The sequence below is a fragment of the Hemitrygon akajei genome, chromosome 17, assembly GCF_048418815.1.
Source record: "Hemitrygon akajei chromosome 17, sHemAka1.3, whole genome shotgun sequence".
Taxonomy (NCBI): Eukaryota; Metazoa; Chordata; class Chondrichthyes; order Myliobatiformes; family Dasyatidae; genus Hemitrygon; species Hemitrygon akajei.
In genome coordinates, this window is record NC_133140.1 from 2,482,300 (window position 1) to 2,499,486 (window position 17,187).

General features: G+C 40.0%; 1 protein-coding gene across 3 annotated transcripts; it reads right to left on the minus strand.

Moving 5' to 3' along the window:
- Positions 1–1,889: 1,889 nt before the first annotated feature.
- On the minus strand, positions 1,890–14,329 carry LOC140740922 (CD276 antigen homolog). Of its 3 annotated transcripts, none has more exons than XM_073070557.1 (7): positions 14,228–14,329; positions 13,684–14,001; positions 6,475–6,753; positions 5,165–5,275; positions 4,662–4,705; positions 3,235–3,342; positions 1,890–3,154 (listed from the first exon to the last, which is right to left on the minus strand). In XM_073070557.1, the coding sequence occupies exons 1-7, from the start codon at positions 14,280–14,282 to the stop codon at positions 2,987–2,989; spliced, it is 1,083 nt and encodes a 360-aa protein (XP_072926658.1). In that variant the 5' UTR covers positions 14,283–14,329; the 3' UTR covers positions 1,890–2,986. The 3 variants fall into 3 exon arrangements, with proteins under 3 accessions (XP_072926658.1, XP_072926657.1, XP_072926659.1); XM_073070556.1 differs by having other exon boundaries at positions 4,662–4,708; XM_073070558.1 differs by lacking the exon at positions 3,235–3,342 and having other exon boundaries at positions 4,662–4,708.
- Between the last annotated feature and the right edge of the window lie 2,858 nt (positions 14,330–17,187).

Genomic DNA, 17,187 nt, shown 5'->3' on the forward strand with positions numbered 1-17,187 from the left:
TGGCACCGGTGTCGTCGCAGAGCAATGTGTTGTTAAGTGCCTTGCTCAAGGACACAAGCACGCTGCCTCAGCTGAGGCTCGAACCAGTGACTTCAGGTTACTAGCCTGATGCCTTGTCCACTAAGCCACGCGCCAACACAACTAGTCGTTTGTCTACCCTGCTTGTAATTTACTCAAATAATTGCAGTTGGTTTGCTAGGCAGAATTTTCCTTTTAGGAAACCATGCTGGTTTTGGCCTGTCTTGTCATGTGCCTCTAGGTATTCCGTAATCTCATCCCAAATAATCGATTCCAACAACTTTCCAACCACTGATGCCAGGCTAACAGGTCTATAGATTCCTTTCTGCGGCTTCCCGCCCTTCTTAAATAGCGGAGTAACATTTGCAATTTTGCAGTCACCCGGTACAATGCCAGAATCTATCAATTCTTGAAAGATCATTGTTAATGCCTCCGCAATCTCTCCAGCTACTTCCTTCAGAACCTGAGGCTGCACTCCATCAGGGTCAGAAGATTTATCCACCCACAGACCATAAAGCTTCCAGAGTACCTTCTCATTCGTAATTTTAACTGCACGAACTTCACTTCCCTGACACTCTTGAATGTCCGGTATACTGCAGATGCCTTCCACTGTGAAGACTGATGCAAAATACGCATTCAGTTCCTCAGCCATCTCTGTGTCTCTCATTGCAATATCTCCAGTGTCATTTTCTATTAGTCCTAAATCTACACTCGACTCTCTTTTATTCTTTATATACTTAAAAAAAGCCTTTAGTATCTTCTTTGATATTAGTCGCCTGCTTCCTCTCATAATTAATCTTTTCCTTCCTAATGACTCTCTTAGTTTCCTTCTGAAAGTTTTTAAGAGCCCCCCCTCCATCCCCTTTTTTTCACTAGCTCTGGCTTCCTTGTATGCCCTCTCTTTTGCTTTTACTTTGGCTCTGACTTCTCTTGTCAGCCACAGTAGTGTCCTTCTTCCCCTCAAAATTTCTTATTTGACATATATCTGTCTTGAACTGCCCTCATTCTTTGCAGAAACTCCAGCCATTGCTGCTCTGGTGCCCTTCCTACAAATGTTCCATTCCAGTCAACTTTGGCCAGATTCCCTCTCATGCCATTGTAATTTCCTTTCTTCCACTGAAGTACCGACAAGTTGAATTTTCTTTTTCCATCTCAAATTTCAATGTGAACTCCATCATATTGTGATCATTTTTCCTTAAGGGTTCCTTAATCATAAGCTCCCTTATCACCTCCGGAGCATTGCACAACACCTAATCCAGCGCAGTTGATCAGCTATTGGGCTCGTCGACAAGCTGTTCTAAAAAGACATCCTTTAGATATTCTACAGATTCTCTGTCTTGAGGTCTAGTACTGACCTGGTTTTCCCAAACCACTTTCATAATAAAATCCTCAACGATAATCATGACATTGCCTTTCAGACATGCCTTTTCCATCTCCTGCTGTACTTTGTAATCCACGTCCCGACCATGAGTAGAATTAGGCCATAAAGCCCATCGAGTCTGCTCTGCCATTCCATCATAGCTGAGCCCAGATCATACTCAACCCCAATCATCTGCTTTCTCGCCATGTCCATTGATGCCCAGACTGATCAGGAAACGATTAACTTCCACCTTAAATATTTGCACGAAAATGGCCCCCATCGCATTCTGTGGCAGAGCATTCCACAGATTTGCTACTTTCTGGCTTAAACAAATCCTCCTTACATCTGTTCTAAAGGTTCGTCCCTCACCTCTGAGGCTATGCCCTCTAGTTCCGGGTACCCCACCATAGAAAACATCCTCTCCACATTACCATACACTCCGTAGGTTGCAATGAGATCTCAACCCCCCCCCCCCCCCCCCACACACACACACACACACATTCTTCTAAATTCCAGTGAGTACAGGCCCAAAGCTGCCAAACGCTCCTCATACGTTAACTCCTTCATTCTCGTGAAACTCCTCTGAACTCTCTCCAATTTCAGGACATTTTTTTCGGAGATCTTGGGCCCAAAACTATTGACAATTCTCCAAGTGCGATCTGACTAGTCTCATAAAGGCTCAGCATTATATTCTTGTTTTATTCTATCCACTTGAAACAAATGGCAACATTACATTTGCCTTCTTTACCACAGACTCAACCTCGGATTCTTGCACGAGTACTCCGAAATCTCCTTGCACCTCTAATGTTTGAACCTTCTCCCCATTTAGATAATAGTCCACAGTATTGTTCCTTTAACCAAAATCAATTATCATACATTTCGCAATACTGTACTGTTTTTCCCATTCTCCCAATTTGTCTAAGTCCTGCTGCAATCGCTTTGCTTCCTCAACACTACCTACCTCTCCAGCTTACTTCGTGCCAACGTCATTTTGCAGTTGGACAAAATATATGCTAATGTATTCTGAAGATTTACGTTCTCCGCGTGACGTGGAAGGGTGGTGAGATAGCAGAACGGAATCATAGATGTTGTCTGAAATGGTAAAATGTAGTTGTAAGGAGCAATTGGATAGGTTGGGTTTTCGAAGTTGAGGATGACCTTGTGGGGGTATGAGAGGCACATGTGAAGCAGATAGACAGCGTAATTTTACCACGGCAGGGGAATCCAGAACTTGAGAACAAGTGTTCGAAATGAGGGGGTGAAATTCAAAAGAAGAGTGCGTATTTAAGTAATAGGGCGTAGTTTATTTGGAATGCGCTGCCAGGAGGCAGCTACAGCCAACAGTTAAAATGTATTTGAAATGGTGATTATACAGAAAAGTATAGTGTGATGCGGGCCCAATGCTGCTAATAGGGATTTAGTTTCTATACGCTTGCTGTGCTGAATACAATCTCCGATTCAATGGTTCATTAATCGTACTTTTTTGCTTTGTTGGAGTTGCTGATTTCTCATTAAAATCCAATGCTTACTCCACCGTTGTTACGAAACAGTAACATAGTATGCGTGATCTTGGGACACCAGGATGGCCAGTAACGTGTAATACAATTATCAACGGCTATATGCTACTCTTTTCGTTTCCAGATATCCTGCCTCTTCCTTTATCTTTATTCCTGCATACTCCGTCCCATGATTCTTCGGCACTCTTCTTGCGTTTTTCTGAGAGGCGGTGAGATCCACACATGCGTACGTAAGTTTATTCTCAGTTCCTTGTATGATCTATGGAAACAATTATTAGAGATAAGGAGCTGTTGATCCACTACTTTGATTTGTGCAGTGAAATCTCTCTTTTATCTTACCACTGCATTAGTGGGTTCGGCTTCATATCTGACTTTCTTGTTTTTATCATCCCTTCTAAAGTTTAGATCCTCATAAGAAGAACTGCCGACATCTTGTCTTTCTGAAGCCTGAGAAAACATTTATTATACCTCAATCAACTCTGCAATTTCCAACACGCTGTGGACCAGAACACAAGATCAATCGGGCCTTCTTCGGACCGTGGTGCATTGTATTCCTGGAAAACGTAACATCAGCATGACGGAAATTGGAAAATGTAAATGTATACGGAAAATTTAAATTCCAATCCGTCTGATTTTCCCGAACAATTGGGTTAGCCGATATATCTATATCTATATCTAATCTATATATTATATATATATATACATACACACACACTAACGAAATAAATTTAAGGGTGTCTAGTGCTGAAATCTGACAGATTACGATGCAGACACGTTCTAAAGACGACGCCCATGTCATGTGCTCTGACTGCGTCGACACCATACTCTATCAAATATTAGCACTAGCTACTGTCCAAATATTTATTTTGTTAGTACGATTGCCCAATTAGAACATGACGGGCCTCAAGTAAGATGATTCACGCAGGTTCAGTCTGATTAGGTAAAAATATCAAATGCAGTGTTTTGGAGAACTTCAAGAAGTGGCAGTTTTAAGAACCATGAAACGAGATTACTCACACCAGAGTCGACCAACGAACTGGCAGCTCCTGGTTGTGATCACGGGGTCTTTATCCTGCATTTTCTGATGGAAAGCAGGTGTGTGCAGTTAGTGAAACTTGGGAATGATTGGAAACTAAACAAGGGGATTGAGGCCTAATTACTGCGGTAAATAGCAAGGTGGGCGATTGCCAGAAAGGCCCATGACATTGATGCCATGTTTAATCAAGAAACTATCCATCTCTGGCTTAAGTACACCCAATGACTTGGCCTCCACAGCTGAATGTGTCAAAAAATTCCACAAATTCGCCAACTTTTGGCTAAAAAAAATCTCCGCATCTCTGTTTCAAAAGGGCACCCCTCTATCCTGAGACTGTGCTGTCTTGTCCGAGACTCTCCGACCATGGGAAACGTCCTTTCCACATCTACTCTGTCTAGGCCTTTCAACATTGGAATGGCTTCAGTGTGATCCCCCTCATGCTTCTGAATTCCAGCGAGTACAGACACAGAACAATCAAACATTCCTCGTGTAGTACCGCCTTCATTCCTGGAATCATCCTTGTGAACCTCCTCTGAATAAATAAATCGCTGAAGATGCTGCACTACATAAGCCAGAGATACAAAACAAAAATGAATCATGCAATCCTAGAACAGAAGGTGTTACATGCAAAGTGACAGCCATTCTGTTGCTCTAATTATGTGCTACAAATATTGGGTGCATGTGCAAAATATGTAAACCCCTATATATGTCAAAATAATATTAATCTTACCTGATTTTCCAGGTAGCGAATTAAGTTCTCATCATTTTCGGCAACTACTAGAGGAAATAAAAAGTGACCAATTTCATTCTCAGCATGTGAACAGGTGCAATGTTATTGAATATTCGAGAAGCAACCAGATCCGTTAGAAACAGGCCACTGATGTGATGCCATTCTCGTCGTTTGACCAAACCACCCGATGCTGATAGTACCGGTGATAACATTTGACCTATTCCAACTCTCTCGATTGCATATGTTGTCATGCGGCAACAAACATTCCAACTTTGTAACACTTCTTGCAGAGTTAACAATACCGTTTTTGACCAAATTCAGTAAGATCGCGTAAAATGCGTTTTAAATCTTATTCTCCACACAAACTTCAGCTGACAGATAGACCCTCAAGCACATCTAACTAAATCTATTTCACAGCATGGATGCTTCACCCTTCTCACAGCCATTTCAACTCCAATATGCTATTGAAACTAAATATGGGCCAAGGCAATGTAACGTCTTACCTTCAACACCGTCTGCTCTGCAGCACCTGATAAGTAACACCAGCGCTAGGATAATGACTCCGCATGCTCCAAGTGCACCCGTCAGGATTAAGCTGAAATTGTGTCTGCTTTCTGAGGTGTGCAATAGAAGTCAAAAATTAGCATTTTACAGAAAATTAAACAATTGAATCACGTGCACCACAGCTGAACAGAAGGCGATCCATATGTTCTCTCACATCTTGACCTCATTGCTTTAGTCATAAATCGCAACTTGAAATAAAACGCGGATTATACATAGGACATTAATAAATGATAATATCAACATTAAACTCCACTTATTTTCATCAATAATTATGTACTCTTGAATAAGTTGATCATGCATGGATTTAAGCAGGGGCTGGCAAATATACGCAAGCGACCTCAGGTCAAAGAATAGGATGGTGCCAAACAAAATTTCTCGGTAGTATTGTGAATTGTGCCGGCAAACTTTAGCATGATACGAGCTCTGATATATTGGACAGACAGACGACCATAAGGTGTAGTAGCTTGGTGTGCAGAAGTAGGGATAATAACATGATCTTTTAAGCCAGATGAAGGGGAAAAAACTTGCATTTATTTATATTGAAATGTCAGGGTAAGCTGCGAATGTGATAATGAGGCTTAAGTTATTCGTCGATAGAAATATGGAATCTGAAAGAAGTGAAGTCATGCTGCATTTTCATTAAATTATGGTCTGTCTAGCACTGTGATATTGTGTCCAGTTATGCTAAGATTGTGACGCGTTCGAAACGATCCAGGAAAGTCTATTTATGTTAGATATGAAGTCGAAAGTGCATGCATTCTTCACTTTGCTCCGTCGTGGAGGAGATACCTGAAGACCCACACTCACCGACTATGAAACGTCTTCTCTCCTTACGCTATCATTTTGCTACTGATTTATGTATGTAGTTTATAACAGTTCGATGACTGCATTGTAGTGCCGCCAAACAACAACAAATTTCAGGTCGTATAGTTCAGTGATCATAAGTCCTATTGTGATTGTGCAAAGTGGAGATCTGATAAAATTATATAAAAAAGCAAGTCTGCATTACCGATAACAGAGATTTAGAAAGACATAATCTGCAAAAGTAAGGGATTTACGCTATTATTTTGCAAATTATCCCTTGAAGCAGGAAACAGCACCAATTTAATGTGATATTCAACTCTTCCTTTGTATAGCCACTGCCTTACATTTCCCTTTTCCTTTTGAATGTGTTCTCTTCCTCAGTCTTTGTGAGGAATTTATAAATAGACGTAAAACATGCGGTTGAGAATATATATGAGCCTCTTACCCAATCTGATTCTATATGACTCGGAGGTTGGCGCCTTCATAGATTCATGAAACACCTGGCAAGTATAAAGAGACCCTCTCTCTATTGCACTGAGGGAGCTTGAAACGAGATATAATCCCTCCTCGTTCTTCCTTCTTGTGGTAGTTACCCCCAAAGTGATTGTGGTTTCATTCTTATGCCATCTGAGCTTATAATCCTTCGGAAAAAAAGCAGCAGTTGTGCACGTCAGAGCCACGGAAGGAGCGTTCTCTTCGGTGATTTTCAACGGCGCCGGCGGTACTGCAAATGATTAAAAAAAAAGAGCTGGAATCTCTAAGCGCGCAGTTATCAGAGAAAATAATCTCTGACGGAGAAAAAAATATTCTCCACAAGCTGGATTGTTAATTTGAATTTAACTTGAAAACATTCGACCCAAATCAAGCAGATTAAATATTTTTGTATGACGTTGTACGTGGTGATGTACATTTTCGTTAGTTTTTTTTTCAATGAATAGAGACTTTTCAGGTGAAGGTATCATGGAGAAATTACATAAAATCTTTCAGCGTTACTCCATGATTCCGTGATCACTATTTATTTCTATGCTTTCCATATGCAGAAAGCTGCTATAGAATTAGTTTGTTTCTGTTGGTTTGTCGAATCTTAAATTTACATTTTATAAATTATTATATTTACATGTGATGAAGTTCTGCACGTTCTATAACGTGTTGTGCTGTAAATCTTTTCTGCTCAGGTAGTTGCAATTCTTTTTATATACTATATGTCATAATTGCTATAACGCTAAAACATAAGAACCACACTACCCATTGACAAAAACAAATCAATTATTTCTGCAAATACTGAATACAGTTTGAATCCCAATATATCTTCCATCGATTCTTCATACCGATTGAAACTATATACCCGTTTAATCACGTCAATTACCTTACATCGTATTGCATATAAAAATAATTTAATGGTAGGGCAAACCTATCGTAGCTAACGTATGCAATTAAATTTATCGTGTGTTTTATAGTAATTGTGATTATAAAAGTGTGTGATTATGAAAAGATTATATCCGAATTCGAACACTTCCAGTTATTTCAGGTGGGGAGATTGAGTCAAAACAAAGAGGGAAAACTGGATAACAAAACGCAGGTTAACTAATTTTTGTAGAAACTTGGTGCACGCAAGGTGGACTAAACTATCTAGTATGATTGACGGCTAAAATCTTACAATGCAGAAGGACCTGCGAGATTTTGATAAATGGCACAATGGTGCAAATGATGCAGTGAATAATACACAATACAATAGAGCGTGTTACTACCAACAAGATTTTAAGGAAATAACATTCAATTCAGAATGCCATTCAGCAGCAATAGAAAAACGCAACAATATGATGTTGTGACAACAAATCGCCTTCTTCTACAGAGCGTAAATCCTATGCTAAGTTTAGAGAAAAATAGGTCAATTTATAAGAAGAAACAAAAATGCCACTTTTAAAGCAACTGAAATATTGTTTCAACTGTTCTGTAACTCGCTTAGAAATATGTTACTATTTAGAGAGAATGGAATAAGAATATCTTTCCGAATAGAGTGGAGGTGGAAATCAGGATATATGGAAAGGACATGGAACTTGTGCTGGCTGCGGTGATTAGGTACAATCAGTTCGGCACACATCGTGCTGTACAATCGACAGACATTGAAAATAAATAAATCACTCATAATTCATCAAACATATGATTGCCTATCCAACAATGCTCTAATCCGTGTTACATTTAGACTCCTTATTCCAACATGTCTACCCGGAACAAACCTAGTTGCAATATGTCAAATGGGACATATGTAACAGTGTAAGTACATGTAATGACATGCCCGAGGAAGCTGCGGAAGCGCGATAAAATGGTAATGTCAAAAAAGTTTAGACAGCCGCATGAGTAGAAAATAAGTGTGTTCAGGGATATTGCAGTTTGTTCGGCATGTCAGATTTGGGCTGAAAAGTGTCAGTCTATGTTGTATAAATCTATGATTCATGTGGAAAAAATACAAAACTATTCTTTTGTTATTTTAATAACACCACAAGTGCAGCAGTTAAATGGTTTCCTGCAGTCTGTCAACATGCAAAAGAAACAAAAATTTGTTTTCTGACAGACTGAAAGAACGTGGCCGATAAGCATTTGCACTTTCAATTTGGAAGGTAAATGACTTTGCCACTGGGAGATATAATTTTGTTAAGTCAGCCTGGAGTGGAAACTGATTATGGTCGGCTATGGAAATAAAACATAACATAGATGTAAGAAATCGAGTCAAAGTTAACGTTAGCATTATTTCATGTTGGTAGCAATAACTGTATTGGGAGAATAAAAAAGGCGCAACTCCATAAGAATGGTGAGTAATGTATTTGTCACCCAATCGATTGTTGTCACTGGCCTACTTAATTTTCCTTTTCTTTTTCAGGTCGCCTGAGTCCGCTGTCTTGGAGCAGCCCTTCAAGCTGTCACCAGCTGTATTCCATCACAGATCTTCTTGGCGAAGATCTCTCCGCTCCAAGAGATTTATTTTTGTTTTAGCGATACGGAACGAAGTATACCATTCCGCTCCTCCGAGACAGCCTCAGCAACCCCCGTCAAATCCAAATTGCACTAACCTAATCAGGGACCACTTCCAATGACCAATTCACATACCCGGAACATCTTTGAACTGTGGGAAGAAACCGAAGCACTTGTCGAAAACACACGTTTTACACCCGGAGACCATAGAAAACTCCTAACAGACGGCACTGGAACTTAACTCCAAACTCCTGCTCGCCCCAAACTAAATCGCAGCACGCTAGCTCTACGATATCGCGGCACCCGATATGGTCTTTGGGACTCTGATGATATCTCTGTAACTCTGCATTTTTACGGGGTGGATTTGCCAGCCCTATGCCCAACCCTCCTCATTTCGCAGGCATCCTTGGTAGAGTTCTAGATCTGATTATGAAGAAGAAAAATATCCGATTTAAGCAAGGTCCGATTCAGCAACAATAAGAAAGAAGTGATTGTAATGGCTATTGTCCTGAGCTCGTTAAGGCGCGAATGGTATCAAAGTAAAATTCCAGTTGTCAGTTGCCTATAACAAGAATATATCTCTACATCAATAAAATTAATGAACCAAACATAGCGTAGTGAGATTGTTCCTGGGTAGGGTAATGCCATGGAATATTAGGTGTTGTAATTTATAACGTTTCGATTTCCATTATTTCCTTAATAACCCGTTTCCTCCGTTATTCATTTGCAACCCCTCACCAGTGACAAAATACTCGACCCCTCTATTTGGTTGTTTCAGAGTACATGTCTTTTTATTTAACTCACTATGTTCTGCCCCTATGTTCTGATTCTCTGAACCTGCTGAATGTTCCGTGTAGCCTGAGCATAACACACCGTCACTCGTGAGCTTCCTTTATTTGAAACAAAGGTTGCGAGAAAATTTGATGGAGGCCTGAAGGATTGTGTTTTCACGAGATCCAAAAATGTTGCGAGATATTTCGTCATAACTACAACCCAAACCTATTTAGAGCAAAGACTTCCAATTCCAGAAAAAATACCGGTAGTCACCCAGTGCAAATTGCAACACGATCCTTCCTTGGAAATACTTCACCGATATTACCCGGCTGTCTGGTCCACATCCTGAATCTGCATCCCTAGATGTTCTGTGGTAGATACTCACCAGAGGCTCTGTATGGCACCAGAAATTGCCGTAGAAGTATTGTTCTGGAATAAATAGCATGACAGCTGATAAAGGAATAACCAAAAAGTGCTTGATGGATGCAGAGGATCGAGAGCACATGATTGTGGAAGTCAACATGTTGGACCATGCTGGAAGCAGGAGCAACCAGTGGAATGAAAAAGCATAAGTAACAAGAGGAAAATAATAGGCAGGGATTGCAGCAAGAGTGAATAAATAAAGCTAAATTCTTATGAATTTAGTGAAAGAAAAAGCTAAAACCTTCGGATCAGAACAGAATTTATAGAGCAAATGTGCCAAAGATGTTGTACAATTTTTCATTATTTCCAATGAATCTGGTCAAATATTTATTTTAAAACATCACAAATCATTATTTGTTTGTTGTTTTGGACGCTATATGTTTTTGCATAGTCTCTGAGGTTGCAGCAAGTTATGACAAAATGATTAAAATTCCCTGCAAGTTCATTACGGAATATAAAGAAGGATTTTTTTCAGATTAACCTTTCTTAGTTGAGGGACAGATTGAAAATGATGCTGGAACAAGATGAATAATACCGCCCTTTTTGGGGGCAATATAGTGCTATAGTGCTAGCTTGATGCGGTAATTCAGACGTAAGGTGAAAAGAGGGCACATAGTTTTTAAAAAATGTTGTTTCCAATACATGGTTCAATGATGACCAAAATTGGTGATTTCATCGCTGAGCAATAGAAATTATAAATTTCCCAGTGACAGTTTAGACGGGTATTTCTTCTGTTGACAGTCCATGCTCCGGACTTTTAAACAAGGATATGACATCGCAAGAAGAGTTACAACTGTTAAATATTTAGGAATCCTGAATTTAACAAGTATTTCTATTTTTTACTTCCATTGTTATACGTTGCATTAATTATATGAGCAATGCTCAATTCTGTGATTTGATGCGTTCTGTCTTCCATACCGCACATACTGCCTTTTATCTGCCTCAAAGACAAACGTATATTACATGCTATACCACATTCACGACTGAAACTCACAAAATGTCATGAAACCCTTTATACATTAAAATTATTAATATCATTGTTTTGCTTTTTACACGTTCTACTCTTTTAAGTGACTACATAAGAACATAAATCTGAGTAGAAGAAGGCCATCTGAGCCGGCGAGCCTGCTCCGTCATTCAATAAGATCATGGCTGATCTGGCCATGGACTCATCTCCATACCAACCTGCGTTTCTCCCATAACACTTAATTCCCCACTATGCAAACCTCTTATCCAAACTTCTCTAAAATATATTTACTGAGTTAGCCTCCACAGCTTCACTGGGCAGAGAATTGCACAGATTAACCACTCTGAGCTGCGTAATAAAATACGCTTTTAAATAAAACAGAGAATAAACTAGAACACGGTCAATACTACTACGGCACTGTGAAACTGTGTAATAGTTCCTAATAGTTATCGACGGAGGAATTCATAGAGAGTACGCTGCTGTATTTTTCAGAATCAGAATTTAAGGCAGCATACATGGTCGCTCACAGGGGTAGAATCATAATCAACGGTTCTTCAGACGGCCTGAGATCACCAGGACAATACAAACACCTTCTCAGGATGCTGTTTGCAGTTCGTTGACTACAACGTTTATCACCAACATTCGTATAGTCTTGTTGATAATCTATTGGTCTCTGTACCTCCCTTTGAAATTCGATTCTCGACTTGCTAACCTGAAGACCACACTTCGTATTAACAACTGCTCCTCAATGAGGATCAACACTGGCGCTCCTCGGGGATGTGTCCTTAGCCCACTTCTCTACTCACTCTATACCCGTGACTAAGTGGCTAGGCATAGCTAAAATGCCATCAATAAATTTGGTAATGATACAACAATTGTTGGCAGAATCTCAGATGGAGAGGGGAGGGTTTACATGAGCGAACTATATCAGCTAGGTGAGTGGCATTCCAACACTAACTTTTCACTCAACGTCAGTAAGACCAAAAAGTTGAATGACAACTTCAGAAACAGTAGGACGAGGGATCATAAATCAAATATTCAGATTTGGAGAGAGTGGACAATTTCAAGTTCGTGGGTGTCAATATCTCTGAGTATCTAACCTGGTCCTAATATATCAATGTAGCTACAATGGCGGCAAGGTAGTGGCTATATTTTCATTAGAAGTTTGAGGAGATTTGGTTTGTCACCTAAGGCACTCGAGAACTTCCACAGATGTACGTAGAGAGCATTTTGACAAGTTGCATCACAGGTATGCTGGGGAGCGACTACTGCACTGGATCGAAAGAAGCTAAGTAAGTTATAAAATGAGTCTGATCTACCATGGGTACTAGCATCCGTAGTATCGAAGACATCTTCAAGGAGCAGTGTCTCCGGAGGGCTGCGTCCGTCGTTAAGGACTTCCATTACCCAGGACAAGTCTTCTTCTCATTATTACCGTGAGGAAAGATGTATAGAAACGTGAAGACACGCTCACAGCGATTCAAAAAACTCTTTCTTCCTCTCTGCCATCCGATTCCTCATGGATAATGAACATAAACACTACCTCAGTGCATCAGCACTGGACTTCAAGGCGAGTGGATCTGAGTTCAAACGCAGCCCGGTCCCAGCCTGGACAGCAGAAGCGAGAAGCGTCTCCGCGGAAGAAATACCTGGCAATCAACTTCTGTACCTTGCAATGAAAACCCTATGAATCGGACTCGACTTTCAGACGTATGTCCGTGATTTTAATCTCGATTCTGATTCTGTTTAGAGGTTAATGCGTTTTCCATGTCCTAATTATGTAAATACACACAGCAAACATTTATTCATTTTTTTTCTATTTGCAATGGGACAGGCAGACTCGAGTTTCCAAAACCCAATATCTTTTGGGTCTGGGAACGCTCAAAAATTTTCCTATATAAATTAATGGTAAATGCTTCTTCAATTTACGCCATTTCAGTTTACGAATTTTTTTTATATATTAACGTTCTACTTTTGGATGGTGGGAGAAACCTTCTCGGGCTTTTCTAAAGATGGCAGAGTATGCCACCGAGACATCGGTTACAATTGATATCTGTACCCGGCTGGAAACCCGAGAAGAGTTTATTCGTCGTACATGTCGGCAAAGCACTAGATCTTTTTTCAAGAATCGGTTTGATATTCTGCAGCTAATGGTTGAACTCTTAACTTACGAAGGGCACGTCATCATCTGTAACTTACAGGTCTAGAATCTGATTAAATGATTTCAGTTAACACATGAAACATTCTATTCCATTAACTACCTATCTACCGACTTGAAGTACTTAATTATATGTACATACCAGGATTTAATTCTCCAGATAAAAGGGAGCATAAATTACATGAAATTAGAGAATAATGCTCTTTCAGAAATTCATTGTTCCACCAACAGTAAACAGTAGCTATTCAAACCTGAAAGGAAGAATACTATTGTGGATGGAGAGGCGGCCCCTTATTATACTTTATCAATATCTAACGCGCTCAGTGGTTGCATTTGTTTAAGACACGCCGAGAGAGAATTACCGTGTACAATAACATTCGTGCCATTGCCTTGGGACATCTTTCCTTTCCAGTCTCTCACACTGCAATAATAGATTCCAGAGTCCCTGAAACTCACTCCAAAGATATGGAATCCGGAAGACCCTTGCTCTGAACTTATATTTATCCTTCTGTCTGCAGTGGCATCTATAGTTCGTTGTTCTCCGACTTTCTTCCAATAAACATCCACCAGTGATTTGTGAGCGAAGATTGGGTAGGTGCAGTAAAATGACACATTTGCACCCTCTGTCTCAGTCACCTGCTCAGGAAACTGGCGCACGTTGAACGAGCTCCTGTCAGCAACTGTCAGAATGAAAAACATCGTCATCAGACAATAATATTTGGCTTTATTGACCAGAAAAAAGCATAAACTGTCACTGTATCCTAAAAAGTTCGATTTCCTTGTGACTGAAGTAAATTAATTGCGAATATTTAAACTGTGGTTTACTAATTGAGCAGTTGTACCTCATGAAGATATCCCCTGCCCCGGCTCCGTTATTCCGGATTAACGAGAGGAGCGTATACATACCAGTGTAAGTAATCTGCAGGGCTAAGAGATACCGCAGCAGGTCAAATATGTGCATTTTTAACAAAGTCGATAAAATCGCACAGTGGTGACTGTGTGGCAGCGGCTCAGTCAAATAACGCAATGAAAGGAAGCTTTATGTGTGCCTGATGGAAATGTTGCAACTGATGCCTTTGTTTCACTTTACGTCACAGTGGTAAACAAAAAAAAAACGTCTAAAGTTGCAGGCTGGGTAGATGTAACTGATATTAACAGGATAGAAAACATTTGCATCTCATGAAAATCACAACTCCGATTGGCTTTCTCAGATGTTATGAAATACTTTGAGAAATGGAAATCGAATGCGAGAGTAGCGCAACAGTAATTGATTTACGTGTTCATTTATTGTGTTTTTTAATTTTTTTTCTCTTTCTGTTACATGGTGTATTGCATTGAACTGCTGCTGCTAAGCTAATTAATTTCACGTCACATGCCGGTGATAATAAACCTGATTCGGATTCGGATGCTGAAGATACACTGATGTGGTTTCAGTGTCTATGTGAAAAACGAAAAACACATGTTGTTAGAGTGAAAATGAACGGGCAGAAGAATTGATCCTATTACCTCTGCCTTCGTAGGAGTTCACAGAAGCTTTCAATAACTGGTGTCGCATTAAGAATTGAGTTCAACTGATAGAGGAAAAGAACGCTCTATCAAAACCTAAGAGGAAATATCGAGCCGAAAATTGATGAATCCCAAGCACCGAATTATTCATATCCGGGGCTTTCAAACACATAACTTTGATATTTTATTCCAAAGGTTAAAATTCTGAGCAGAACAGCAATATAGAGGTGGGAGAGGGAGGAGAGAGAGAGAGAGAGAGAGAGAGAGAGAGAGAGAGAGAGAGAGAGAGAGAGAGAGAGAGAGAGAGAGAGAGAGAGAGAGAGAGAGAGAGAGAGAGAGAGAGAGAGAGAGAGATGGCAGAATCAGAGATAGAGACAGTACAGTATACAAATTAAGTATTAAATATCTGTTAGGCGGTGCAGGTGGGTATGTGGTGTGGGATTGTTGGGGTATAACAACCTTTGATTTACTTGAGTTGCCCGAAGGGTTCAGTCAGTTTACAGCTAGGACGATTGTAAAAATAACATATGATTAGCGATTAATGCGACGTATTTATGACAAGTTGCTTAATCTTTAGAATTCAAAAACTTAAAATACAGAAGCATGTTGGTAGGCGATGACCAATGGAATAGAAACTGTGCCTTCGATGAACCGGGTTGATTCATGATTCATAATAGTATATTTGCCCAGGGTACGAGATTAACTTTTCCATTTTGCAGTTTTGCTCAGAACTTCGTCGAAATGTGATCACAGTTGAGGTGAACAATGACTGATCCAATCGCCAATACCATGGCAGGTGATGTAACGTAATAGAAAATGGATGCTATGTACTTCAGTAGAAATACTATACACGAAGGTTGATCATATTTTAATGGTAAGATTAAGAATGGTAAGAAAAGTTAACTTTAAAGGTACCCAGGTATCTTTGTGCACGTATCTCTAAAGCCAGAATTCCAGTAAACGACTGTATATCTTGGGGATCTTGCGGGGCCTCGGTATGAGCGCAAATGTTAAAAACTGCCGGAACTTTCATCGGTCCACGATCTGTATAACTGAGGTAAAATGTGCGCAGTGAATATTCACCAAATTGTTTTGTCGGGTAGTACGTGCAGTCGTTGGGTAGGTATGCGAAGATTAAAGATTGTACAAGAGTGATTTAAGTATGGAATCATACGGCGTCATGCAGAAACATAGAGTATCAATTGGTTCGATTCTCCTATGGCGACCGAGAGGTCTCCCTACGCTTGCGATTCGCTTTCCAGGCCCTAAGATCTGTGCTTCCTGGTACGGCAGCATGACATTCCCCGAAGTCAAAAAATAAGTATTGACAAATTTAAACGTAATACCGCACGAAACACTGATGACCGAAATCTAGACTTTTCTGTAAAGACTAAATAGTGAAGTAAAATAGTCTTTGTAGCGGAGCTCAATACACTATAACCTTGCTAAACTGACATTCCTCCTAGATGCTTATATCGGATACGCCACAATGACTAAATTAAATATAAACTCACGACTGGCACGCTTAATATAATCACAAATGGCGCGCAATGTAGTCATGTTTGTTTTTAAGAAATAGTCCGACCGGCTGCACAGCTGCTCAGGCACACCATCTGTTATTACAAATTACCGATATTATGGTTGCAGTAGTTGTCCAGGTAAATGCAGGTCGATGTTTTGAAAGTGTTAACGAGAGCGAAGGCGGCATTTAAAAAGAAAGGAGGACCGTGCGAAATTTTCATCAGGCTTGAGATATTGGGAGCATTCGTTTTTTTTTCTGGAGAGTGATTGAAGGTGTGAAGGAACAGAGGAACCTTGCATGGCACGTCCATATGCACCTCAGTGTTGTAGTGAAAGTTGATCGGGTTGTTATGAAGACGTATAGTGCGTTGGCTTGTTCATTTGCCTTAGTCGGGGGATTGAGTTTAAGAGCTGCGAGATAATATTCCTGTGAAGTATTCTGATCACTTTATAATAGGAGGTATGTGGATACTTTACGGTGGTTACAGGGGATATTGACCAAAATATTGCCTGAATGGAAGTGCTGGTCTTATGAGGGTAGGTTGAGTAAGCCAGGGCGCTTCTGTTTGGATCGGAGGAGGAGAAAGGTTAATTAACTGTGCTGTACGATGAATAAAAGCAGAGAGTGGATAGTCAGAGACATATTTCCAAGACAGAAATTATTAAGATGAGAAGAAATAAATTTAAATTGTTCGGAAAAAAAGTCAGAGGTAAGTATTTTACGCTTAGTTTCCTGTGTGGGTGGAAGGCCCTGTCAGGGTTGATAGTAGAACATGAATGATAGGAAAATGCGGGGTTATTGAGGAAGCAGACGTTAGATTGATCTCAAAGTAGTTAAA